The sequence below is a fragment of the Anopheles funestus genome, chromosome 2RL, assembly GCF_943734845.2.
Source record: "Anopheles funestus chromosome 2RL, idAnoFuneDA-416_04, whole genome shotgun sequence".
Lineage (NCBI taxonomy): Eukaryota > Metazoa > Arthropoda > Insecta > Diptera > Culicidae > Anopheles > Anopheles funestus.
This window is the reverse complement of record NC_064598.1, coordinates 60,719,194-60,743,195: the sequence shown is the minus strand read 5'-3', so window position 1 is coordinate 60,743,195 and position 24,002 is coordinate 60,719,194. Positions and strand designations below refer to the sequence as shown.

General features: G+C 40.0%; 8 protein-coding genes across 11 annotated transcripts; 4 read left to right on the top strand and 4 right to left on the bottom strand.

Moving 5' to 3' along the window:
• Window positions 1-221: 221 nt before the first annotated feature.
• LOC125762642 (cuticle protein 7-like) lies at window positions 222-1,162 on the bottom strand. Its single transcript, XM_049424983.1, has 2 exons — window positions 1,120-1,162; window positions 222-1,050 (listed from the first exon to the last, which is right to left on the bottom strand). Exons 1-2 carry the CDS (start codon window positions 1,129-1,131, stop codon window positions 367-369), a joined length of 696 nt encoding a protein of 231 aa, XP_049280940.1. The 5' UTR covers window positions 1,132-1,162; the 3' UTR covers window positions 222-366.
• A 913-nt stretch (window positions 1,163-2,075) lies between these two features.
• LOC125762631 (uncharacterized) lies at window positions 2,076-3,304 on the top strand. Its single transcript, XM_049424966.1, has 4 exons — window positions 2,076-2,397; window positions 2,466-2,701; window positions 2,796-2,993; window positions 3,068-3,304. The coding sequence occupies exons 1-4, from the start codon at window positions 2,140-2,142 to the stop codon at window positions 3,285-3,287; spliced, it is 912 nt and encodes a 303-aa protein (XP_049280923.1). The 5' UTR covers window positions 2,076-2,139; the 3' UTR covers window positions 3,288-3,304.
• A 1,629-nt stretch (window positions 3,305-4,933) lies between these two features.
• On the bottom strand, window positions 4,934-5,805 carry LOC125762640 (cuticle protein 8-like). Its single transcript, XM_049424982.1, has 2 exons — window positions 5,765-5,805; window positions 4,934-5,695 (listed from the first exon to the last, which is right to left on the bottom strand). The coding sequence occupies exons 1-2, from the start codon at window positions 5,774-5,776 to the stop codon at window positions 5,012-5,014; spliced, it is 696 nt and encodes a 231-aa protein (XP_049280939.1). The 5' UTR covers window positions 5,777-5,805; the 3' UTR covers window positions 4,934-5,011.
• A 1,592-nt stretch (window positions 5,806-7,397) lies between these two features.
• Window positions 7,398-8,378, bottom strand: LOC125762637 (cuticle protein 8-like). Its single transcript, XM_049424979.1, has 2 exons — window positions 8,275-8,378; window positions 7,398-8,205 (listed from the first exon to the last, which is right to left on the bottom strand). Exons 1-2 carry the CDS (start codon window positions 8,284-8,286, stop codon window positions 7,522-7,524), a joined length of 696 nt encoding a protein of 231 aa, XP_049280936.1. The 5' UTR covers window positions 8,287-8,378; the 3' UTR covers window positions 7,398-7,521.
• A 1,022-nt stretch (window positions 8,379-9,400) lies between these two features.
• On the bottom strand, window positions 9,401-16,439 carry LOC125762612 (serine/threonine-protein kinase SULU). Of its 3 annotated transcripts, none has more exons than XM_049424928.1 (8): window positions 16,134-16,439; window positions 13,330-13,951; window positions 12,883-13,217; window positions 11,731-11,902; window positions 10,312-11,630; window positions 9,965-10,225; window positions 9,782-9,891; window positions 9,401-9,724 (listed from the first exon to the last, which is right to left on the bottom strand). In XM_049424928.1, the coding sequence occupies exons 2-8, from the start codon at window positions 13,483-13,485 to the stop codon at window positions 9,648-9,650; spliced, it is 2,430 nt and encodes an 809-aa protein (XP_049280885.1). In that variant the 5' UTR covers window positions 13,486-13,951; window positions 16,134-16,439; the 3' UTR covers window positions 9,401-9,647. The 3 variants fall into 3 exon arrangements, with proteins under 3 accessions (XP_049280885.1, XP_049280886.1, XP_049280884.1); XM_049424929.1 differs by having other exon boundaries at window positions 13,330-13,858; XM_049424927.1 differs by lacking the exon at window positions 16,134-16,439 and having other exon boundaries at window positions 13,330-14,216.
• Window positions 16,440-17,851: 1,412 nt separating this feature from the next.
• LOC125762636 (cuticle protein 8-like) lies at window positions 17,852-18,788 on the top strand. The gene is made up of 2 exons (XM_049424978.1): window positions 17,852-17,954; window positions 18,024-18,788. Exons 1-2 carry the CDS (start codon window positions 17,943-17,945, stop codon window positions 18,705-18,707), a joined length of 696 nt encoding a protein of 231 aa, XP_049280935.1. The 5' UTR covers window positions 17,852-17,942; the 3' UTR covers window positions 18,708-18,788.
• Window positions 18,789-20,422: 1,634 nt separating this feature from the next.
• Window positions 20,423-21,328, top strand: LOC125762639 (cuticle protein 8-like). The gene is made up of 2 exons (XM_049424981.1): window positions 20,423-20,494; window positions 20,564-21,328. Exons 1-2 carry the CDS (start codon window positions 20,483-20,485, stop codon window positions 21,245-21,247), a joined length of 696 nt encoding a protein of 231 aa, XP_049280938.1. The 5' UTR covers window positions 20,423-20,482; the 3' UTR covers window positions 21,248-21,328.
• On the top strand, window positions 20,423-23,946 carry LOC125762635 (cuticle protein 8-like). 2 transcript variants are annotated; one of them, XM_049424977.1, is made up of 2 exons: window positions 20,423-20,494; window positions 23,180-23,946. In XM_049424977.1, the coding sequence occupies exons 1-2, from the start codon at window positions 20,483-20,485 to the stop codon at window positions 23,861-23,863; spliced, it is 696 nt and encodes a 231-aa protein (XP_049280934.1). In that variant the 5' UTR covers window positions 20,423-20,482; the 3' UTR covers window positions 23,864-23,946. The 2 variants fall into 2 exon arrangements, with proteins under 2 accessions (XP_049280934.1, XP_049280933.1); XM_049424976.1 differs by lacking the exon at window positions 20,423-20,494 and adding an exon at window positions 23,046-23,110 and having other exon boundaries at window positions 23,180-23,945.
• Window positions 23,947-24,002: the final 56 nt, after the last annotated feature.

Sequence of the window (24,002 nt, the reverse complement as noted above, 5' to 3'; positions counted from 1 at the left end):
TAAATAGATTATGGCGATTAATATTGAACTATTCTGTACTAATTTCGTACGCGAATTCCTTTAAAAAATCATCTGAGCGATATTTATGCGATCAAATGTTTAAATTAGAATAAGTCTTAAAATTTGAAATTAACTTCAATAAACAAACGTAAGAAAACACATTTATATAGCAGTTACAAAGCATCCAATGCATGTCGACATAAAAATGTTATCACGCTTTGTGGTTAGTTAAGAATCCGTGGCCGCCAATAGTCAATACAAGTCATTGAACTCGAAGATGAAAAGTACTTTGTTTTATGAATTGCTTTTTATTATAATACTAACTCATTTCCTACTTCACTGATAGCACTACCATTCTATTTGAACTTAGTAATGATGATGGCTCAGATGGTTCTGTCCATGAACGATGCTCGATGTGGAGTGCGCAATCGGAGCAGCATGGTGCGCGATCGGGGCAGAGTAGTGCGCGATCGGAGCAACATGATGTGCGATCGGGGCGGAGTAGTGTGCGATCGGGGCAGCATGGTGGTGCTGGACGGTAGCGTGTGCTACTGGAGCATGGACATAGCTGGACACATGCACAGGCTGAGCGATCACCTTGTGGACTGGCTGGGCGATCTTCACTGCCGATGGTTCACGACGCACAACGGCGTTGAATCCGGAGTGATGATCAGCATGGTAGTCGACGATGCGATGGTGCCCATCAGAGTCCAACAACGAGTACTGTCCGTGCACTTCATCTCCGTGACGGGTCTCGTGCTGGCTCTTGATGTCTCCGGTGTGCTCATCGTGCACGGAGTACGAGAATTCGTAGTTAGCCGGGGCATGGTGTTCTACAGACTTGATGATCGTAGGTTGAGCGATGGTCTTCACGATAGTCGGAGCGGAGTGCTGATAGATAGCCGGGGCGGCATGGATGGATCCACCATAATGGGCAGCTGGGGCAGCATGATGCTGGATGGTAGAGTGCGATGTAGCGATCGAACCATGGTGAGCAACTGGGAGCAGACCGGCGCTAGCGGCAGCTACTAGAGTAGCCAACAGAACAAACTACAGAAGCGAAAAGAATGAATAATGTTAAACATGGTCCAAAGAATAGACCACCGAATATGTTCTTACTTTGAACGCCATTATTGGAGCTGGATTGTTTACTAATCGAAGATCTGTGTGATTGTGTCTTGCTGTACGGCAACCAACGCCTTTTATACTCACAATAGTATCCCGAATAATATTATTAGTTATCCCTTGTGTCCTTGAGACGGGACTATCAAGAAACTGCATTACTTTTACTCACCGAAACTGATCTGCATCAAGTGCACCGAAAAAAGCACAATCCAGTCTACTGTAGCTGATTGGTCTAAAATATACGATGAAAGTAAAACAACAAGGTTGAAACGGTCACACCTCCACAATTCAGTTTTAGTGAGTATTTAAAGTGATACCATGAAGCATGGCGTGGTATCAATCGCTGTGGGCTGAAAAATTGTTGTTTGTACTTACAAACGAACAAAAATAATTAATTTTACTAATTGTGAATCGATTAAAAAATACAATTTGATCTACTACTGCTCAAGGGATTATAAAAATCATTTCTCTTACATTTCATTTCAGAGCAAGTCATGAACGAAGTCTACACTAAAATTTTACTCTCACTTGCAAAAATTTGGCATGTAACTGTGAACATCACACCCAAACATTATAAAAAAGAGTAATATTTTTAGCAGTATGGTTACAAACTAAATAAATGCTCAGTTATTCAAGGAAAAGAAAATCATCTTTAAAGTCACCCCAAAACTAATAACCATTACACAAATGCCTTCGGTTACAAACATCAACATATATTATCTACCGCAGCTACTCTAGCTTGTACTGTTTTGTAAGATCAGGTATTTCATACCCTATAATACACTTCGCAACAGCTTTGATGTTTCATTCGTTTATTTAATGAGCATTTCTTATCATTTGATCGTACATATAAGTGCCCTTCTATCTTATCATTTCTCAGCTCTATCTACAGAAGCAACCAGAAACCCGATTAAGAGTAGTCACTTCTGCTCTTAGAGAGAAAGTTTATTCCTCTCAACGTTCAATTGGCAACACAGAAACGCGATATTTCAGTTCGTTTCTGTAATCGAGACAATGAACACAAACAGCGCGATGGAGCCGCTTCGAGCAGCCAGTGAAGAGGAAATACGACAACTCATTCAAATCTATGAAAAAAGGCTACCAGAATCTGTACAATTCCTGTTGCTGCTGCAAAACATTTTACGCATAAATACAACTGTTGATGGATTTGATCTGGAAGAAGCTTCGCATAGGTTCCAAAAAACAATTTACATTCCTAACAATGAATACATCAATCATTTTGCGACGTTCGTAGCCATCAGTCGGGAAGAGGTAAGATTGTTTGTGTTGCACAGCGGATGGGAGACATTTTAACAGAAAGTATACTTTACCATTTTTAGGATCAATTTGTATTGATAAACACATTGGAATATCCTCCGCTCGTGCTGACTAATGCGCTTCAGAAAACAAATTATATTAAATGGGACCATAAACCAATGTTTGTAATTGACGGAAACAATGCAATACGTGCGAAGCTCTTTCATATAGTCGAAGAGCGCAAATTGCGTTTAGAAAGTTGGTCAGAATGCATAAATTTCTGGATGCCACGTGAAGAGGCCGCAAAACTCAGTTTTGTGTAAGTGTTTTTGCTTATAATTGTGTACATCAACGAAATATGTTGTATATATTTTCAATTCAATGTTTATACAACATCGCTTTCTGTGTTCCAGTGTTCCCAACGAAGTAGAGTTAAAGCCATTACAAATAGAACATGGAAAAGTATTAAACGAATGGTGGCCTTATCGATACAAAGCATCACAACGTTACATGGAGTCTGCCATTAAACATAATGGAGGACTCGGTCTGTTTGACAAAACCTCAGGAGAGCTCGTAGCTTGTGTTTTTAAAAATGATCATGACGCTGTGGGGTAATCAGTGGATCCATAATTTGGTATCCATAATATGGCATAAACATTAAATTACAATTTTTTTTATATTGCAGGCACTTGTACACTGTTCCCGATCGTAACAATAGAGGTTACGGAAGTACGCTTGTCAAAGCATTAACCAGACAAATCGCATTTCAACACAAGCAACATGTGCATACGTTCATCAATGAAGAAAATGATCGATCAATACGATTGTTCGAAAAACTTGGATTTACAGCAATAAACCGAACAGAATGGCTTATTACATCCAGCATACCTGCTAATTCGGAATGATATGTTTATTATATTATATTTATGTTTATTTTATTTTCTTATCAAGCTTTTTCTAAAATAAACAAATAAATTGTTTATTCTTAAAAAAAAATTAAAATAGAAATATTTCATGAACAATCCACGCCATGTAAATCCGCCACACAACAGAGCCGTTCCCTATGAAACAATTAAAAAACATTTAAAAATAATTCCATAATAATATCCTAGCGATCATAATGTTAACCTCAGAATTTTTAAAAGTATGTAAAATACGTATTTCACCTTCCGTGTAAAAACATGTTTTGGCCTTCTTTTGCTAACTTACATACGTATGTATCAGGTGCTACAACCCCATCGCGGTCTTGGCTTGCTGCAAGAGTCCTCTATACTGCTCGTGATCGAACGCCGTTGTCTGCCAATCCATTTTCCCAGCCTTTCTGACGGACGCATTAATGTATCTCTACCTACCATGCCTCTTCTGTCCATGTGGACGACCTAAAAGGACTTTACGGACTGGGTTGCTTGGTGCCAATTGTATGACATGACCAACCCACCGGGTCTAGTCTTATTCTATATACGATAGCGAGTTCATCATACAACTTTTAAAGCTTGTCAATGTAGCGGATCCTACATGGTCCTTCCTAACATAAGGGACAAAAATCCTTCTGAACATCCTCTAGAACACGACTGTTGGCACGATTCACAAACCACAAGTGCTCTACATAGATATTATAAACCAGGGTTCGGCAAAGTTTTCACCAAAAGGGCCAGGCAGTAAAAATTAATCTGAAACTGCGGACCAAATACTTGAAACATGTTGATACATGTTGAATTTGTGTTGGTTTGGATTCACAGGACCAAAAATAATCTGATATCGTGATATTGGATATTTTTAATATTCGTGAACAATTTTGTTTTTCTCGCGGGCCGAATCAAATTGTCTAGTGGGTCGGATTTGACCTGTTATAGACTATATAGATTATAGATACATTTAAACAAATTAACGTCACATTCAAGTAAGCTCGAACTAGTTGTCACCTAGTGTTGCTGAATGCAACACCTAGTGTTGCGGAATTATCTGAATGATCCCTTGAGTTAACAGACTACCCGCTAAGAGGCGCTAGGATGAATTTTAGGTTCGGTCATCGCTCAACGTTCGGCAATGGAGAGATAAATAACATGACCAAATAAGGCATCTGATTTAGGGAAAATGCGTGCTGAACATGCACACGGAAGACCCGAACTGATGACGGTTGCGATTGAGAAACGGTCAGAGCACGACCAATTTACCAACCCTTCCCAATCTCACACGTGCTTGTTTCGACAATATAATTGCGACAAGAATTAAATAAAAGAATAGATGCGTTCACAATTCCTCCTAACAAAATTCGTTTGAGAAAAGAGAAGTTTTCTCAGAAACGACTAATAGATTGTCATCATTTTTAAACACAGTCCTTGTCTCAGAGCCTCATGTGATTAACGGAACTATATAAATTTTACAGTATCCCAACTTCGATCGTCGCAACACGTGTTTTGATTGGAGAAATTTCCTCAGGCTGCGTAGTTTTGTATTTTTAAAAATAAACAAATCAAACAATCGAACACCAAATTTTACACTACTGATAAACGATTTCATTCGACGGGAATGACAAAATCATCAAACACATTTTTTAAAATATGCAATTTTTTACTTATAGATCATTTCCAACTAATCTACTTCCTACACTATAAAAACAAAATTGAACTTAGTAATGATGATGGCTCAGATGGCTCTGTCCATGAACGATGCTCGATGTGGAGTGCGCAATCGGAGCAGCATGGTGCGCGATCGGAGCAGAGTAGTGCGCGATCGGAGCAACATGATGTGCGATCGGGGCGGAGTAGTGTGCGATCGGGGCAGCATGGTGGTGCTGGACGGTAGCGTGTGCTACTGGAGCATGGGCATAGCTGGACACATGCACAGGCTGAGCGATCACCTTGTGGACTGGCTGGGCGATCTTCACTGCCGATGGTTCACGACGCACAACGGCGTTGAATCCGGAGTGATGATCAGCATGGTAGTCGACGATGCGATGGTGGCCATCAGAGTCCAACAACGAGTACTGTCCGTGCACTTCATCTCCGTGACGAGTCTCGTGCTGGCTCTTGATGTCTCCGGTGTGCTCATCGTGCACGGAGTATGAGAATTCGTAGTTAGCCGGGGCATGGTGTTCTACAGACTTGATGATCGTAGGTTGAGCGATGGTCTTCACGATGGTCGGAGCGGAGTGCTGATAGATAGCCGGGGCGGCATGGATGGATCCACCATAATGGGCAGCTGGGGCAGCATGATGCTGGATGGTAGAGTGCGATGTAGCGATCGAACCATGGTGAGCAACTGGGAGCAGACCGGCGCTAGCGGCAGCTACTAGAGTAGCCAACAGAACAAACTACAGAAGCGAAAAGAATGAATGATGTTAAACATGCTCCAAAGAATAGACCACCGAATATGTTCTTACTTTGAACGCCATTATTGGAGCTGGATTGTTTACTAACCGAAGATCTGTGTGATTGTGTCTTGCTGTACGGCAACCAACGCCTTTTATACTCACAATAATATCCCGAATGATATTATTAGTTATCCCTTGTGTCCTTGAGACGGAACTATCAAGAAACTGCACTACTTTTACTCTCCGGAACTGATCTACGTCAAATGCAACGAAAAGAGAGAAACAAGCACAAGCCAAACATCGGATGAAAGTAAAACAACTAGGGTGGAACGGTCACACCTCCATTGTGCCATACTATCGAGTATTTAAAGTCAATAAAATATTCCATGTGTTACCAATAGTACCAACACTCTTTACGAAAGTATAAATCTTGAGGTATGGAATGGAACACTTCACAATGCATCATGATTAAGGAATTTATTAAAAATCTATATTTACAGACTCTCATTAACTTAATGTTTTAGTTTTATAATTACAACACCTGGAACGAAAATATGTTCTATCTACTTAACAAGCATATGCTTTCTACGAACATTCCCTTCTCGGTTATATTATCCAGATCTGTTATAATAATAATAACAAGGGTGGCTATGAGCTTCAAGTAAAGGTTACGAATTTATGCCAATGGGATTGTAAAAAATATTCTATGCCCCAAAAAATCCGAGGAAGCATAGAAAATACAGTAAACACATGCACGTTGTCATTAACTCACATAATCAACACCTTAAACTCTCTGTGCTCTAGAAAAATACTTGGTTTGAAGTTTTGTCTCTTTTGTATGAAATATTTCGTAAAAGCGGAACAGAACATAGACCAGTAACTTGAGTAATGATGGCTCAAGTATTGAGTAGCGTTTTATACATGCCATATTGTGATTGGTTAGTCACGTCATGAGAATATGGCCGATCAACATTGCTCATAAATTGGAGCCATAAACAAAGATAGATAAATATTTATCAGTCTAGAATTACATTGCTTAAATAACTTCTATGGTTCTATGGTATGACCAAAACGACCAGGGTATAACCAGGGGCCTTAAACCAAAGAACATTCCAGAAGCTTTTCAATCCCCACATTGGGTATATCTCCTGATAAATGAGTAAGGACCATACATCATTTGAAATATCTTATGTGTTTGCTCGTTGCTGTGGTATTGTAATTTCTGCACATATCGCGATAATAAACATATTGTTACTCATTGCACAGCACATTAAATTTGATGAATCGGGTGTTTGATACACATTCAAAGATTTGTAGCCGAGATTTGTAAATTAACCGATACTGGCGTCAGGTTCTCAGAAGATCGTCCTAACTCTGCCATTATTACAAACATTATACATATATTGAGTGATTCTTCGCCATTTTGGTTAGGTAATTTGGTCTGTTATAAAACGTGTGTTATCTGTACAACAATTCCATGGTTATAGTTCAAGTGCTACTAATTTCGTACGCGCATTCCTTTAAAAAATCATCTGAGCGATATTTATGCGATCAAATGTTTAAATTAGAATAAGTCTTAACATTTGAAAATAACTTCAATAAACAAACGTAAGAAAACACTTTTATATGGCAGTTACAAAGCATCCAATGCATGTCGACATAAAAATGTTATCACGCTTTGTGATTAGTTAAGAATCCGTGGCCGCCAATAGTCAATACAAATTATTGAACTCGAAGATGAAAAGTACTTTGTTTTATGAATTGCTTTTTATTATAATCCTAACTCATTTCCCACTTCACTGATAGCACTACCATTCTATTTGAACTTAGTAATGATGATGGCTCAGATGGTTCTGTCCATGAACGATGCTCGATGTGGAGTGCGCAATCGGAGCAGCATGGTGCGCGATCGGGGCAGAGTAGTGCGCGATCGGAGCAACATGATGTGCGATCGGGGCGGAGTAGTGTGCGATCGGGGCAGCATGGTGGTGCTGGACGGTAGCGTGTGCTACTGGAGCATGGGCATAGCTGGACACATGCACAGGCTGAGCGATCACCTTGTGGACTGGCTGGGCGATCTTCACTGCCGATGGTTCACGACGCACAACGGCGTTGAATCCGGAGTGATGATCAGCATGGTAGTCGACGATGCGATGGTGGCCATCAGAGTCCAACAACGAGTACTGTCCGTGCACTTCATCTCCGTGGCGGGTCTCGTGCTGGCTCTTGATGTCTCCGGTGTGCTCATCGTGCACGGAGTACGAGAATTCGTAGTTAGCCGGGGCATGGTGTTCTACAGACTTGATGATCGTTGGTTGAGCGATGGTCTTCACGATGGTCGGAGCGGAGTGCTGATAGATAGCCGGGGCGGCATGGATGGATCCACCATAATGGGCAGCTGGGGCAGCATGATGCTGGATGGTGGAGTGCGATGTAGCGATCGAACCATGGTGAGCAACTGGGAGCAGACCGGCGCTAGCGGCAGCTACTAGAGTAGCCAACAGAACAAACTACAGAAGCGAAAAGAATGAATGATGTTAAACATGCTCCAAAGAATAGACCACCGAATATGTTCTTACTTTGAACGCCATTATTGGAGCTGGATTGTTTACTGACCGAAGATCTGTGTGATTGTGCCTTGCTGTAAGACAACCAACGCCTTTTATACGCAGGATATCCCGATGGCGTTTGTTGCTTTTTTCCGTCCTTGAGATAAGACTGTTTTGGAACTTTTTCGAGTTGAAACCTGATATTCGTGTTATTCACACTTGCTTACCGTTTGTTTGGGTTTCCGAGTGAACCATTAAACAATTTATTCTACAAACAAGTTCCCAGGTCAACAAGCATGTATCATATTCATATGGTTGAACGTTGCAAAAAAGCATCTTTTGCAAAAAATGTTATTATTATTCTTTAATATGAAGATACCCGCGGTTGATGTATTTTGTTTACTTAAGCAAACTTTTGAGCATTTTGACATAATGCTAAATAAATACAAATCAACCAATTATTTTACCTTGATTGCCAAATATTATATGAATGGCGAGCAGTTCAAATCGACATCAAAACGAAATGTACGCTAACTTACCATAAAGCTCTGCATATGCTAGAATGAAACGGGCCTCTTGCACTTTTACTGCTAACTACTTACAAGTGGTCAACCCATCAGTAGAGAACCCATAACAGACGTTAAAAAGAGCCAGAATATGAAAATAGACACTAGTCTAGAATTTCCTATGCTCGCCTAAACGATAAAAACTTCCTATTTGAAGAATAGCGGATAGGAAATTTCACCTCCACTCATGTACGGTACAGACTTGGCACCATTTGACTACAATTTGTTTCTATCGATTCAGGATGTTCTTAGGAAAATTTGCTCTTTGTCAATCTAGGGAGACTTGCTTAATTCGTTCTTGTGCTCAAAAGACGAGAATAGGTTTTGCTCACAAAAACATAATCTACATGATGTTTTGGAGAAGGCTGTAATTTCATATTGTGGACAAATCTATAAATAAATACTAAGCATCATTCTTTTACGAAAAAACTACCAACTTTTTGGGGATAATAGCGGAAAACTTACATCCCAATATTTGTAGAATCAAAAAAATATATGCAAAAAAGACATAAGGAAAAATAATAAAAAATAATTAAGAATTAACAGTAATGTTTCACGGTCATCATTAAAAATAATACAAAAAGAAAATCTGAAACAATTTATGAAAAGTTGCTTTTTATTCGATCTACCAACTAGTCCAATCAGCGAACTGAAAATATTCAATAGTCATTATTTTACAGAGCGTACATCTATAACCTTGAACAAAAATTAAACAAACTAACATCATAACAACTGCCACAAATTGTCTAAAGTTACGCTGATCTATCACAGATAGGTTGCTACACAGAACAAGAACGAATCCTATAATGCTATGCGACTTGCAACTGGCAACATTCCTTATTTGCTCAGGTACTTAGCGGCCCAATCCGTTCTTCCTGTGTGCTCATTCCCAGCGCCAACGTACGTTAATACCTCTAGTAGATGAACAAATACATTAATTCATTATCTAACTAGAATCTATCATAACTTACCGTTGTCAGGAATCCATTGTTTCTTTTCAACACCATTTTTCGGTATATCATCCCAGGGGAACAATTTAAACGATGCATTAATACCACTAAACTTATCGGTGCTTAAGTTACTGGAAACAGTGGATAAAACAACAGATTAACTTCTTCTCAATAGGTACCCTCTACAATCACACAATAACGTACCTAGTGTCTGAAACGAACACTTGCTGTTGATTTTTTCGCCGTGGCACCACATTAGCGCTAGAATGGGAAGGTTTACCATCAGAATTGTCGAATATGTCCGCTATCGTTCCACTGGCGCCTATATTTTTGGTAGAGCTCTTGGCAAATGGAACCGTGTTTGGGTACTTTGCCGTTGTGGAATCTTTGCTGAATGATAACGCTCCGAAAAGGTCCTCTAGCTTAAAGTCATTCGCTGGTTTCTTTGCTGCTTTTATTCGGCTTCTGATGGGAAATGCAACAAGATTTTTTTATACTAATGTTTCAAACTTTTGTAGGTACGGTTCAAAACAACCCCAAAGCATACATACCCCAAAATATCTTCCAGCGAGTCATCCTCATGCCTTTCACCAAGATGGTGTGTTGGTTCCCAGCTCTTGCTAAAATGTCCATGAATCGCACGATCTATTGGTCCGTTTCGATTTCGGTAAGCTTTAAGATCTTCATCCGTTTTTCGAGTCATAAGCATAGGTTGTTTAGAAAATGCGTTATACACCTTGGTATCGTTCAGAAAGCCTCCATTGAACACTCCTCCTCCACCCGCTCTCCGATTAGCTCCCACACCGCCGCCGTCACTACCACCCCCGATGCTCAACGCTGTGGATCCATTTTTCAACATCTGACCAGAATTTTTCTTATGCAGATAAAACCCGCTTCCGAAGTAGCTTGAATCGTCACTATCGATAACCGGAAGCGTTCGATGTCCGCTTGCCTTCGTAGCTCCATATCCGCTCGGATGGTGTTTATAGTCAGTGTTACGTGTCACGAATATATCGTTTACCTTTTCTTTTTTGCCCCCGATTCCATCTGCCAGCGGTACCGGTACATCCGCCAACCGGTTGTTATCAATACGCACAACTGCGGGTTTAATAATAGCGTAACTGACAACGGATCCCGTGCTCTTGTCATTCGGAACCTTATCGATCTCGCCCGCAATGTTACTAGCTTCATAAGCACCATTAGGCTTGGAGTACGTGTTCGATGGACCATTGCGGAGTATTCGCGTCATACCTTGGCCATTTGATTGAACTGAAGGTCCGATTCCCACACTGTAGCCGTTGAGCATCTCGTTCAGCAGGCTGTAGTTTATACCACTCTGAAGCTTACCAGTTTCCTTCTCATCTTCGGTGAATACCTGCAGACTTGCTTGAGTTGGCTGTGTTTGCTGAGTCGTCCGGTCGACGGTAGATTCCGACACGCGTGATAGGCTTAACATAGAGTTCAAATCGTTCAGTTCGTTGTGGCTAATCGGATTGAAGTTGCCATTAGTGCCATTTGCATCGCGCGAATTCCTCGAGTTGGTGGCTAGTTCCATGATTGATAATCGAGCATTTGGTACACCGGCCGCCGGACCACCGTTTGCGTTACCATTAAGAGGTTGATTGTGCTGAGTTAAACTGTTTGTTGTGATATTTGCTGAGTTTCGCGACTTCACTGTGCTAAAGTATGGATATTTCATCGATTGCTGCGCGGTTGGTCGCTTCTCCGGTTCCCATTGAAGCAAATCTTCTAGCAGCTGTATGCCTGCAGCACTGGCACGTGTTACTAGGGTGGCTAATGGTATTTTTGGACACTCCGGAAACCGGAACTGTATAGTTGCGGCAAGTTTATGACCGTCGGGCCAATCCGACTAAACGAGAAAAAAAAAACAATAAACAAATCAAACAAAAAGGACAATTAGCTTACAACAAATCCGCCATATCTGACATTTTATAACTTTCAATGCTTACCTTGTCCGGTGTGCCTAGCACAGAACATATCTTAAACAACTGATCCACTTCGCTAGAGCCAGGAAATAATGGCCGAAAGGTGTATAATTCGGCCATTATACATCCGACTGCCCATAGATCTATGGAACTCCCATAGCGTGTTGAATGTAGAAGCACTTCTGGTGCACGATACCTAATAATAAATATCCCAGTTAGTATAAAATAATTGTTTAAGTTGGATAAGCATAGATAACCGGTACGAACAGACTTAAAAAATTAAAAATACTCTTCGCATCTTGTATATTCATGTTTAAACAATTTAGGTTTCTGAGCCCTGCAATGTAATTATCAAAAATCACAAAATCAACAAGAATGGTCTTCCTATTATGGTACGTGAACAAACCTACAACCTGGTATAATTATTTTTAATTTTATTCTTAACATATAAAATTAAAACTTACTAGAACATCATTTTTATGTGTACCGGCATGATTTAGTTTTATTCTCATAACAAAGTATAGCAACTGTTGATACTGTACAGTGGATGAAAATAAAGTAAAAGTTACATTTTATTCGCTGGGCTGTATGGCTCGTTGTCCAAACATTTCCCAGCAGGTATGACCAACGCATTTATGACGATTTCTCATTTTTAATTGATTTTTCATTAATGTCATTAACGTAACCTAAAATTTCTCATCCAAAAATTCAATACTTATAAAATAGGTTGAACAGAAATATGTCGTATATCATATAAAAGTTGTTTGTATTAATTTTGTATTAAAATTTAAAGAATTCTGACATATCTTTTGAAGACACACAATCGAAATGGTCGTGTGGATTCGGTTTTCTTGTATATATATTTTTTTATTTGGGAATATGGAAACCTTCATGCATTATCCATCTCATGCGTCATCATACATTGTAGGACGAAAACAATTGACGAAACACGAACTCTAAAACTCATCCAAAACCTCAAAGCTGTAATATGGCAGGTTGCCCGAAAAGTGTTACAATAATTCATGACAATATCATGTTTTGACATTGATCACGCAACACGCAATATGTTTGGTCCCACCCCTATCAAAACTCACCCGGAACAGGGTTTGTACCAGTTCTAAGCACAAAAAAGATCATTCAACACAACTAGCTACATATTTCCCAACACACCCTTACCATCTGGTAGAAACGTAGTCTGTGTATGGTGGCCGGGAGCGTATTTCTCGAGCAAGCCCAAAGTCGGCTATTTTAACCGTTTCCGGTCCACTGCATAGCACGTTCTCTGGCTTTAAGTCACGATGGAAGAAACCGTGCCGGTGCATAAACGCCAACCCGGTCAGTATTTGCTGCAGTATCAGTCTTACGGTGGCCTCCGGGAAATGGGTATCACGATCCTTAATCAGCTGGTACAGGTTCTCCTGCATGTACTCGAACACAAAGTACAGCACATCGTTTTCCCGTATCACTTCCTTCAGCTTTACCACATTGGCATGGGAAAGTTTTTTCAGCGACTGAAGAAGACAAAAAAAAAAACAAACAAACGTGTGCACCCATAAACGATGAGTTGAATGGTTGGCCATCCCTTAGCTTTCGGTGTGATTGCCCATAAAGCAACTGCATTACCTTCACCTCCCTTAGACTCATAGCTTCCTCCCAAGAGTAATATTTCCGCTTCATGCGCTTGATGGCGACCTTTTCGCCGGTGTCCTTCCGCTGGCCAAGGACAACGGTACCGTACGTACCGTCTCCCAGTTGACTTAGCGTCAGGTATCGATTCATGGCTAGACCGTGTCTTGCTGTAAAACCGTTGTTCTACTCGCTACTCGCTACCGTCACATTCCAAATAAAAGATGTTGCACAGGAATCAACCGCGTTACCTCCAAACATTAAACCATTACCAAACAACACACAACCACTAGGAATATAATTTTCATGTTCTGTTTTTCACTTTTTTCTGCTTACCATGAACTCACTAACACTGGTAGTAGAGAAAACTTTAAGTTCACCATTGATATTACACTAAAGTACCACCATTTCCGTTCGTTGTCGCAGTGGCAAAGAATCACCAGCGGCCATCATCGTACTACGTAAAGTAGTTATAGTTTTTCGACCATTTCCGTACTCTTGTAACTGACCTTTTTTCACTGTATCACTAACAAGACACCAATTTATTCGCTCAGTGGTTCATAAATATTGGGTGCAACTGTGTTTGCATCGCTCGGAAAACGTCCAGTCAATGCAAAACCTTCACAGTTTAGGATTGAATTATTGATTGCAACAGAAAAGCGAGGTACAATCAATACATACGCTATAGTCAAAAACACTGTTCTAGGACTATATGTATACATATATTGTTTTTAGGATTATGAGAAATATGAACAAAACTATTGCTTCTACTAGAAACTACACAAACAAAGTGTTTTATCGTAAAGTTCCTTAGAAATTTAGTACATCGTTCACAAATTGTATGACTAGCATGCTTTCGAAAACTTAATAAAAGGACATTATAATGTAGCTCAAGAATTTGTATAAATTCAATCTATAATTTCTATTTATAGAGTCCGTAACGTTTCTACAATAATTGACGCAATTGAAATACATAAATATACAAAGAATATAAAATATCATATTTGTTGTAACAAGAGTTGGGGTTTTTTTTATTCTTTTTAGTGGCAGTACAACCACAAGCGGACTTGGCCTACCATTATTTTCCTTTTTATTTTATTTATCCGTAGCTCGATACTAAAGTCTTTGAACATGAAGATTAATGTTTCAATAGAATATATTTTTTATTAGTTCCTTTGTTCTATATATTTATGCTATCCGTTAAAAAGCAATAGTTTGTGTATTTTTTATAAGCTTTACTACGTGAATTATACAAAATATCGTAAATTCCTCGTATACATTTTCAAAACATGTTTTTTGTCTCATAGCATCGATTATACACCAAGCATACGATAAAACAAAAACTTCGTATACCACATTATGTTGTTATGTTCCACATAGTACAATGTATGCTAGATTGACCATCAGATCAAAATTGAATACGAGATCGATTAACTATCAATGGCGGTAACTAAACTATTGATAGCATACCGATGATACTCTGGTCAACAACCAATGCTAATTGGAACCTTCAGGAAGGTCAGAAACGTGGCACGAAACGGCGATAAGATTAGGTTGCTATCATATGAAAGATGTTCACAAAGATAAGGCACTGGTTTTGTTCGTGAATGGAACCAAAATAGTATAGAGATTATACAATTTATGCAGCAAATCTTTGAACTATGTTGAGCAGGCTTTACATTCCCTTCCGTTCAAGTAGTTGCTAGTAGTAGTACTAGTTTCTCCACAAATAAATTAAAGTCAATGCTTTAAATTCGAAAACAACTTTTTTGTGTATATTAAATAAAAGAAACTATTCAATGAAACTGAAATTAAATTGTATAATAATACTAAACCGAAACGTTACCCAGTGTGTGGGCTGGCAAAGGACACCATTAACCTTTTAACCCACAAAATATCACGCAACTTGATAGAAAACGCGATTCGCATGCCAAACATTACACCCGACAGTGCGTACACTGGCAAACTACATCGCTTCGTGCCGTCGAACTTTTCCACCAATTAGTGGTTCAAGCGAAAACACTTTTTTTCACAAACGGCACACAACACTTACAGGTCTACTTCCGAACACTCGATTCGATATTGACAAGAATAATAAGAACTTCCAAGACCATGGCTACGCTTGCCTTGCAAATCCTTCCATGCTGTACACACTATACGACGTTCGTTGTGTTTGACCTCGTTTTTCGGTTCTCTTTCAGCGTGAACAAAAACAGTTTGGCTGGAACATTTGTTGTTTTTTTTTCGTACACTGCAACTTTAACCATTCTACCTTGGAAAACTAATGCACGGATAACATTTTTCTTCGTCTAAATGGTTGTAACACAATAATTGATCAAAATAAACTCTCAGCAAGTAGTGTGTAGAGGGATAGCGGTCCACACGGCAGAAACATGATACATCACAAACGTAGCGCGAAGTTTTGGAATTGGATATAACGGAACGAGGCCAGCAAGGCAAATAGAGACATTTTAACCAAGATAAAACCGGTCAAGAATAGTCATATTTCATTTCACTCAGTTGTTACACACACGCATGTATGTACCTCTTTGCTTTGCAGAACATTTACACTTTTCATTGTGAAAGCATGTTTTATGTCACATTTTGCACTGCTTCACAGACGAGAAAACATGAGCAGCATACACGGTAACACAAATTATCCGAAATTTTTCACTACATACAACTGTAGCCAACTGAATAAACACTGCATTTGGATGCTTCAAAACCTCCCACACATCTGCGACAAAGGTTTGCCACAATTTGATACGCTTACCACAGGCTGGTAAACTTTCTTGACGTACTTTTTATTGTTATATGGTTGATTACGCTCTTCAGAATTAACGCAAACGTACAGCGCGGAAACGACCAGGTCGACCATTACGGAAAAACGAACCCTTGCAACTAGTCTCCAGCAAAACGGGACCGGATGGGTGCGTACCAACCAATTCGTGTATGTTTATCCGTTTCCTAGGCAACCACTATTCCCGTCGCACGCTCAACGCAAGATATTTTCTTGTTTGGAAACTTTTCTCCTCAAAAACACAACAAATGCGGGGTCCTTCACAAACATTGTTGAGAAATGTTAGCACTTTTATGCAAGCACTATAACACACCGCGTAAATATCGCTAAAACGATCACAAAAGTTTCGCAAACTGCACTTGAATTCGCCCACGATGCGATCGGTTGATAAATAACCAAATGCTAGTCCACGCATGCGTGCGCAACCGCTACATCCACAATTGCAGCAAAGTACATTTGTGTTTTTGATGTATCAGCCGTTGTGAACTTGAGCTGCCTATCCAGGGATGTATCCGGCATCAGTAGGAAATTGTGAAAATATTTTGCTTAACTAAGATATAATATCAGATTGGTTTTATTTACTATAAAACGTCCTAACCATATTGTTCAATAAAGTATCAAAACACATCAGAAAACAAAATAATTTTCTTCTATATAGCCGAACGTTAACGAAATATGAACTATTTTATTTTTGATATCTACAGTTTTATAATTTTGTTTAAAGTTTAACTATTTTACAATATTTACACTTCAATCTAGGACATTAACAAATCAAAATTTAACTCCAGTAAACCAGTTCAGATTAAACCAGTAAAGACAGTTGCAAAAAAAAACAACTTCAACTGTATCGAAAATAAGAGCTGCTTTTACTTACAATTCCCTTGTAAGGCATGCATACAAGGACATACAAGTCTAGAATCGTGGCAGAAATTTTACCGAAAAAGACACACCTCCATCGACTTTTTGTGCTTATTCTGGTTTATTGGTCAGCTCATTCAATCCTTTCGTTTTACTGCGTATAACAAATGTGGTCAACATTCGGATAACTACGTTAAATTCCTGTTTGGGGACTTTTTTTCGTTTTCTTTTATCTAGTGGTGGACCATGTCCTGCTGCTGGACGTCATCGATCGTTTCGCACAAGCTAGTATTTGCTACAAATACGCTATTTACCGTAAAGAGGCAGCAATTAAAAACTGCATTCGTATCAGGTTGTATCTGTAACATAAGGCCGCATTTTACTTAACCTTGTCAGCGCTTAATCGCAAGCGTATAACAAATTTAGCAACAGCTGTTTTTTTTTATTTTTAAATTTTATTAGCATATGGCTGATAACACATAATTTGGTGCCATTTGGACCTAGATAGATCGTATCTGATTTTCAGTAGACGAACGTTTTTACTACAGAAAATTAAAAAACGTCACAATAAAAAGCATAGAAATATTAATATAATATAATATTATTAAAATAATATAATATTGTTACAATACCATGAGCTGCTGGGTTAATTTTATTTATTTATTTCTACTTCTCATTCGTTGTGCTATTGTGGAGGTGTGTCCATTCGAATTTTATTTTTCCATTCATTGTATCAACACCATTCGCTGAATGAAATTTAGCGGCGTAGATCGGTTGATGCAGATCAGTTACGACAAGTAAAAGTAGTGCAATTTCATGATAGCTTCGTCTCAAGGACGTCAAAAAGTAAAAAAAACTCCATCGGGATATCCTGCATATAAAAGGCGTTGGTTGCTGTACAGCTAGGCACAATCACACAGATCTTCAATCAGTAAACAATCCAGCTCCAATAATGGCGTTCAAAGTAAGAACATATTCGGTGGTCTATTCTTTGGAGCGTGTTTAACATCATTCATTCTTTTCGCTTCTGTAGTTTGTTCTGTTGGCTACTCTAGTAGCTGCCGCTAGCGCCGGTCTGCTCCCAGTTGCTCACCACGGACCGATCGCTACATCGCACTCCACCATCCAGCATCATGCTGCCCCAGCTGCCCATTATGGTGGATCCATCCATGCCGCCCCGGCTATCTATCAGCACTCCGCTCCGACCATCGTGAAGACCATCGCTCAACCAACGATCATCAAGTCTGTAGAACACCATGCCCCGGGTAACTACGAATTCTCGTACTCCGTGCACGATGAGCACACCGGAGACATCAAGAGCCAACACGAGACCCGCCACGGAGATGAAGTGCACGGACAGTACTCGTTGTTGGACTCTGATGGCCACCATCGCGTCGTCGACTACCATGCTGATCATCACTCCGGCTTCAACGCCGTTGTGCGTCGTGAACCATCGGCAGTGAAGATCGCCCAGCCAGTCCACAAGGTGATCGCTCAGCCTGTGCATGTGTCCAGCTATGCCCATGCTCCAGTAGCACACGCTACCGTCCAGCACCACCATGCTGCCCCGATCGCACACTACTCCGCCCCGATCGCACATCATGTTGCTCCGATCGCGCACTACTCTGCCCCGATCGCGCACCATGCTGCTCCGATTGCGCACTCCACATCGAGCATCGTTCATGGACAGAGCCATCTGAGCCATCATCATTACTAAGTTCAAATAGAATGGTAGTGCTATCAGTGAAGTAGGAAATGTGTTAGTATTATAATAAAAAGCAATTCATAAAACAAAGTACTTTTCATCTTCGAGTTCACAGATTTGTATTGACTATTGGCGGCCACCGATTCTTAACTAATCACAAAGCGTGATAACATTTTTATGTCGACATGCATTGGATGCTTTGTAACTGCTATATAAATGTGTTTTCTTACGTTTGTTTATTGAAGCTATTTTCAAATGTTAAGACTTATTCTAATTTAAACATTTGATCGCATAAATATCGCTCAGATGATTTTTTAAAGTAATGCGCGTAGGAAATTAGTACAGAATAGTTCAATATTAATCGTCATAATCTATTTAATTTTTTAGCAAACGTAGTGCTAGTTATTGAAATTAGTAACACTTGAACTATTACCATGGCATTTTTGTACAGATAACACACGTTTTATAACAGACCAAATTACCTAACCAAAATGGCGAGGAATCACTCAGTATATGTATAATGTTTGCAATCAGGGGAGAGTTAGGACGATCTTCTGAGAACCTGACGCCAGTATCGGTTAATTTAGTAAAGACAATCTTTCAAGCGAGTTGCCTAAGTTTCTCGACTACAAATCTTTTAATCTGGATCAAACACAAGATTCATCAAATTAACTGTGCTGTGCAATGAGTAACAATATGTTTATTACCGCGATGTGTGCAGAAATTACAACACCACAGCAATGAGCAAACACATAAGATATTTCAAATGATGTATGGTACCCATTCATTTATCAGGAGATATACCCAATGTGGGGATTACAAAGCTTCAGGAATGTTCGTTGGTTTAAGGCCCCTGGTTATACCCTGGTCGTTTTGGTCAGTGGAACCATAGAAGTTATTTAAGCAATGTAATTCTAGGCTGATCAATATTTATCTATCTTTGTTGATGGCTCCAACTTATGAGCAACATTGATCGGCCGTATTCTCATGACATGACTTACCAATCACAAAATGGCATGTATTAAACGCTACTCAATACTTGAGCCATCATTACTCAAGTTACTGGTCAATGTTGTGGAGTCTAATGGCTTATGGATTATGTGAGTTAATGACAACGTGCATGTGTTTACTGTATTTTCTATGCTGCTTAGGATTTTCTGGGACATAGAATATTTTTTACAATCCCAGTGGCATAAATTCGTGGCTTTTACTTGAAGCTCATAGCCATCCTTATTATTATTATTATAACAAAATCTTGATATTATAACCGAGAAGGGAATGTTCGTATGATTAATATGCTTGTTAGGTAGATAGAACATATTTTCGTTCCGTTGATTGTAATTATAAGACTAAAACATTAAATTGCTGAGAGCCTGTAAATAAAGATTTGTAACAAATTCCTCAATCATGAAGCATTGTGAAGTATTCCATTCTTTTCCTCACGATTTATACTTTCGTAAGGAGTTTTGGTGTTATTGGTAACACATGGAATATTTTTGTCACTTTAAATACAATGGAGGTGTGACCGTTCCACCCTAGTTGTTTTACTTTCGTCCGATGTTTGGCTTGTGCTTGTTTCTCTCTTTTCGTTGCATTTGGCGTAGATCAGTTCCGGAGAGTAAAAGTAGTGCAGTTTCTTGATAGTTCCGTCTCAAGGACACAAGGGATAACTAATAATATCATTCGGGATATTATTGTGAGTATAAAAGGCGTTGGTTGCCGTACAGCAATGCACAATCACACAGATCTTCGGTCAGTAAACTTCAGCCAGTCAGTCAGTTCCAAAAATGGCGTTCAAAGTAAGAACATATTCGGTGGTCTATTCTTTGGAGCATGTTTAACATCATTCATTCTTTTCGCTTCTGTAGTTTGTTCTGTTGGCTACTCTAGTAGCTGCCGCTAGCGCCGGTCTGCTCCCAGTTGCTCACCACGGTCCGATCGCTACATCGCACTCCACCATCCAGCATCATGGTGCTCCAGCTGTCCATTATGGTGGATCCATCCATGCCGCCCCGGCTATCTACCAGCACTCCGCTCCGACCATCGTGAAGACCATCGCTCAACCAACGATCATCAAGTCTGTAGAACACCATGCCCCGGCTAACTACGAATTCTCGTACTCCGTGCACGATGAGCACACCGGAGACATCAAGAGCCAGCACGAGACTCGTCACGGAGATGAAGTGCACGGACAGTACTCGTTGTTGGACTCGGATGGCCACCATCGCATCGTCGACTACCATGCTGATCATCACTCCGGATTCAACGCCGTTGTGCGTCGTGAACCATCGGCAGTGAAGATCGCCCAGCCAGTCCACAAGGTGATCGCTCAGCCTGTGCATGTGTCCAGCTATGCCCATGCCCCAGTAGCACACGCTACCGTCCAGCACCACCATGCTGCCCCGATCGCACGCTACTCCGCCCCGATCGCACATCATGTTGCTCCGATCGCGCACTACTCTGCTCCGATCGCGCACCATGCTGCTCCGATTGCGCACTCCACATCGAGCATCGTTCATGGACAGAACCATCTGAGCCATCATCATTACTAAGTTCAAATAGAATGGTAGTGCTATCAGTGAAGTAGGAAATGTGTTAGTATTATAATAAAAAGCAATTCATAAAACAAAGTACTTTTCATCTTCGAGTTCAATGATTTGTATTGACTATTGGCGGCCACCGATTCTTAACTAATCACAAAGCGTGATAACATTTTTATGTCGACATGCATGGAATGCTTTGTAACTGCCATATAAATGTGTTTTCTTACGTTTGTTTATTGAAGTTATTTTCAAATGTTAAGACTTATTCTAATTTAAACATTTGATCGCATAAATATCGCTCAGATGATTTTTTAAAGGAATGCGCGTACGAAATTAGTACAGAAACGTTTAATATTAATCGCCATAATCTATTTAATTTTTTAGCAAACGTAGTGCTAGGTATTGAAATTAGTAACACTTGAACTATTACCATGGCATTTTTGTACAGATAACACACGTTTTATAACAGACCAAATTACCTAACCAAAATGGCGAGGAATCACTCAATATATGTATAAAGTTTGTAATCATGGGAGAGTTAGGACGATCTTCTGAGAACCTGACGCCAGTATCGGTTAATTTAGTAAAGACAATCTTTCAAGCGAGTTGCCTGAGTTTCTCAACTACAAATCTTTGAATCTGGATCAAACACAAGATTCATCAAATTTAATGTGCTGTGCAATGAGTAACAATATGTTTATTACCGCGATTTGTGCAGAAATTACAACACCACAGTAATGAGCAAACACATAAGATATTTCAAATGATGTATGGTACCCACTCATTTATCAGAAGATATACCCAATGTGGGGATTACAAAGCTTCAGGAATGTTCGTTGGTTTAAGGCCCCTGGTTATACCCTGGTCGTTTTGGTCAGACCATAGAACCATAGAAGTTATTTAAGCAATGTAATTCTAAACTGATAAATATTTATCTATCATTGTTGATGGCTCCAACTTATGAGCAACGTTGATCGGCCATATTCTCATGACGTGACTTACCAACCACAATATGGCATGTATAAAACGCTACTAAATACTTGAGCCATCATTACTCAAGTTACTGGTCTATGTTCTGTTCCGCTTTTACTAAATATTTCATACAAAAGAGAAAAATCTTCAAACCAAGTATTTTTTCTAGAGCACAGAGAGTTTAAAATGTTGATTATGTGAGTTAATGACAACGTGCATGTGTTTACTGTATTTTCTATGCTTCCTCGGATTTTTTGGGACATAGAATATTTTTTACAATCCCATTGGCATAAATTCGTAACCTTTACTTGAAGCTCATAACCACCCTTATTATTATTATTATAACAAAATCTTGATATTATAACCGAGAAGGGAATGTTCGTAGAAAGCATATGCTTGTGAAATAGATAGAACATATTTTCGTTCCAGGTATTGTAATTATAAGACTAGAACATTAAATTACTGATAGTCTGTAAATAAAGATTTGTAATAAATTCCTCAATCATGAAGCATTGTGAAGTATTCCATTCTTTACTCACGATTTATACTTTCGTACGAAGTGTTGGTGTTATTGGTAACACATGGAATATTTTTATCACTTTAAATACTCGATAGTATGGCACAATGGAGGTGTGACCGTTCCACCCTAGTTGTTTTACTTTCATCCGATGTTTGGCTTGTGCTTGTTTCTCTCTTTTCGCTGCATTTGGCGTAGATCAGTTTCGGCAAGTAAAAGTAGTGCAGTTTCTTGATAGTCCCGTCTCAAGGACACAAGGGATAACTAATAATATCAATCGGGATATTATTGTGAGTATAAAAGCCGTTGTTTGCCGTACAGCAATGCACAATCACACAGATCTTCGCTCAGTAAACAATCCAGCTCCAATAATGGCGTTCAAAGTAAGAACATATTCGGTGGTCTATTCTTTGGAGCATGTTTAACATCATTCATTCTTTTCGCTTCTGTAGTTTGTTCTGTTGGCTACTCTAGTAGCTGCCGCTAGCGCCGGTCTGCTCCCAGTTGCTCACCACGGATCGATCGCTACATCGCACTCCACCATCCAGCATCATGCTGCCCCAGCTGCCCATTATGGTGGATCCATCCATGCCGCCCCGGCTATCTATCAGCACTCCGCTCCGACCATCGTGAAGACCATCGCTCAACCAACGATCATCAAGTCTGTAGAACACCATGCCCCGGCTAACTACGAATTCTCGTACTCCGTGCACGATGAGCACACCGGAGACATCAAGAGCCAGCACGAGACCCGTCACGGAGATGAAGTGCACGGACAGTACTCGTTGTTGGACTCTGATGGCCACCATCGCATCGTCGACTACCATGCTGATCATCACTCCGGATTCAACGCCGTTGTGCGTCGTGAACCATCGGCAGTGAAGATCGCCCAGCCAGTCCACAAGGTGATCGCTCAGCCTGTGCATGTGTCCAGCTATGCCCATGCTCCAGTAGCACACGCTACCGTCCAGCACCACCATGCTGCCCCGATCGCACACTACTCCGCCCCGATCGCACATCATGTTGCTCCGATCGCGCACTACTCTGCTCCGATCGCGCACCATGCTGCTCCGATTGCGCACTCCACATCGAGCATCGTTCATGGACAGAACCATCTGAGCCATCATCATTATTAAACTCCAACCTCAAAAATCCGATTAAATGTGTAGATTATATACTGTTGACAATAATAAATTACACTGAAGTGTTTGAAAATCAAAACTGGTTTGAGTGAATAATTTTGTTATAAACCCGTTCTTACTCGTTTTTTAATGT

Coding starts and splice junctions, on each gene's coding strand:
- LOC125762612 (XM_049424928.1), bottom strand. CDS start 13,485: ATGAATCGATACCTGACGCTAAGTCAACTGGGAGACGGTACGTACGGT. Junction 11,903..12,882: donor GACTACGTTTCTACCAGATG/GTAAGGGTGTGT, acceptor ATTTATTATTAG/GTATCGTGCACCAGAAGTGC. Junction 10,226..10,311: donor TCGCTGGAAGATATTTTGGG/GTATGTATGCTT, acceptor ATTTCCCATCAG/AAGCCGAATAAAAGCAGCAA.
- LOC125762635 (XM_049424976.1), top strand. CDS start 23,051: ATGCACAATCACACAGATCTTCGCTCAGTAAACAATCCAGCTCCAATA. Junction 23,111..23,179: donor CTCCAATAATGGCGTTCAAA/GTAAGAACATAT, acceptor TCGCTTCTGTAG/TTTGTTCTGTTGGCTACTCT.
- LOC125762631 (XM_049424966.1), top strand. CDS start 2,140: ATGAACACAAACAGCGCGATGGAGCCGCTTCGAGCAGCCAGTGAAGAG. Junction 2,702..2,795: donor GCCGCAAAACTCAGTTTTGT/GTAAGTGTTTTT, acceptor TCTGTGTTCCAG/TGTTCCCAACGAAGTAGAGT. Junction 2,994..3,067: donor AATGATCATGACGCTGTGGG/GTAATCAGTGGA, acceptor TTTATATTGCAG/GCACTTGTACACTGTTCCCG.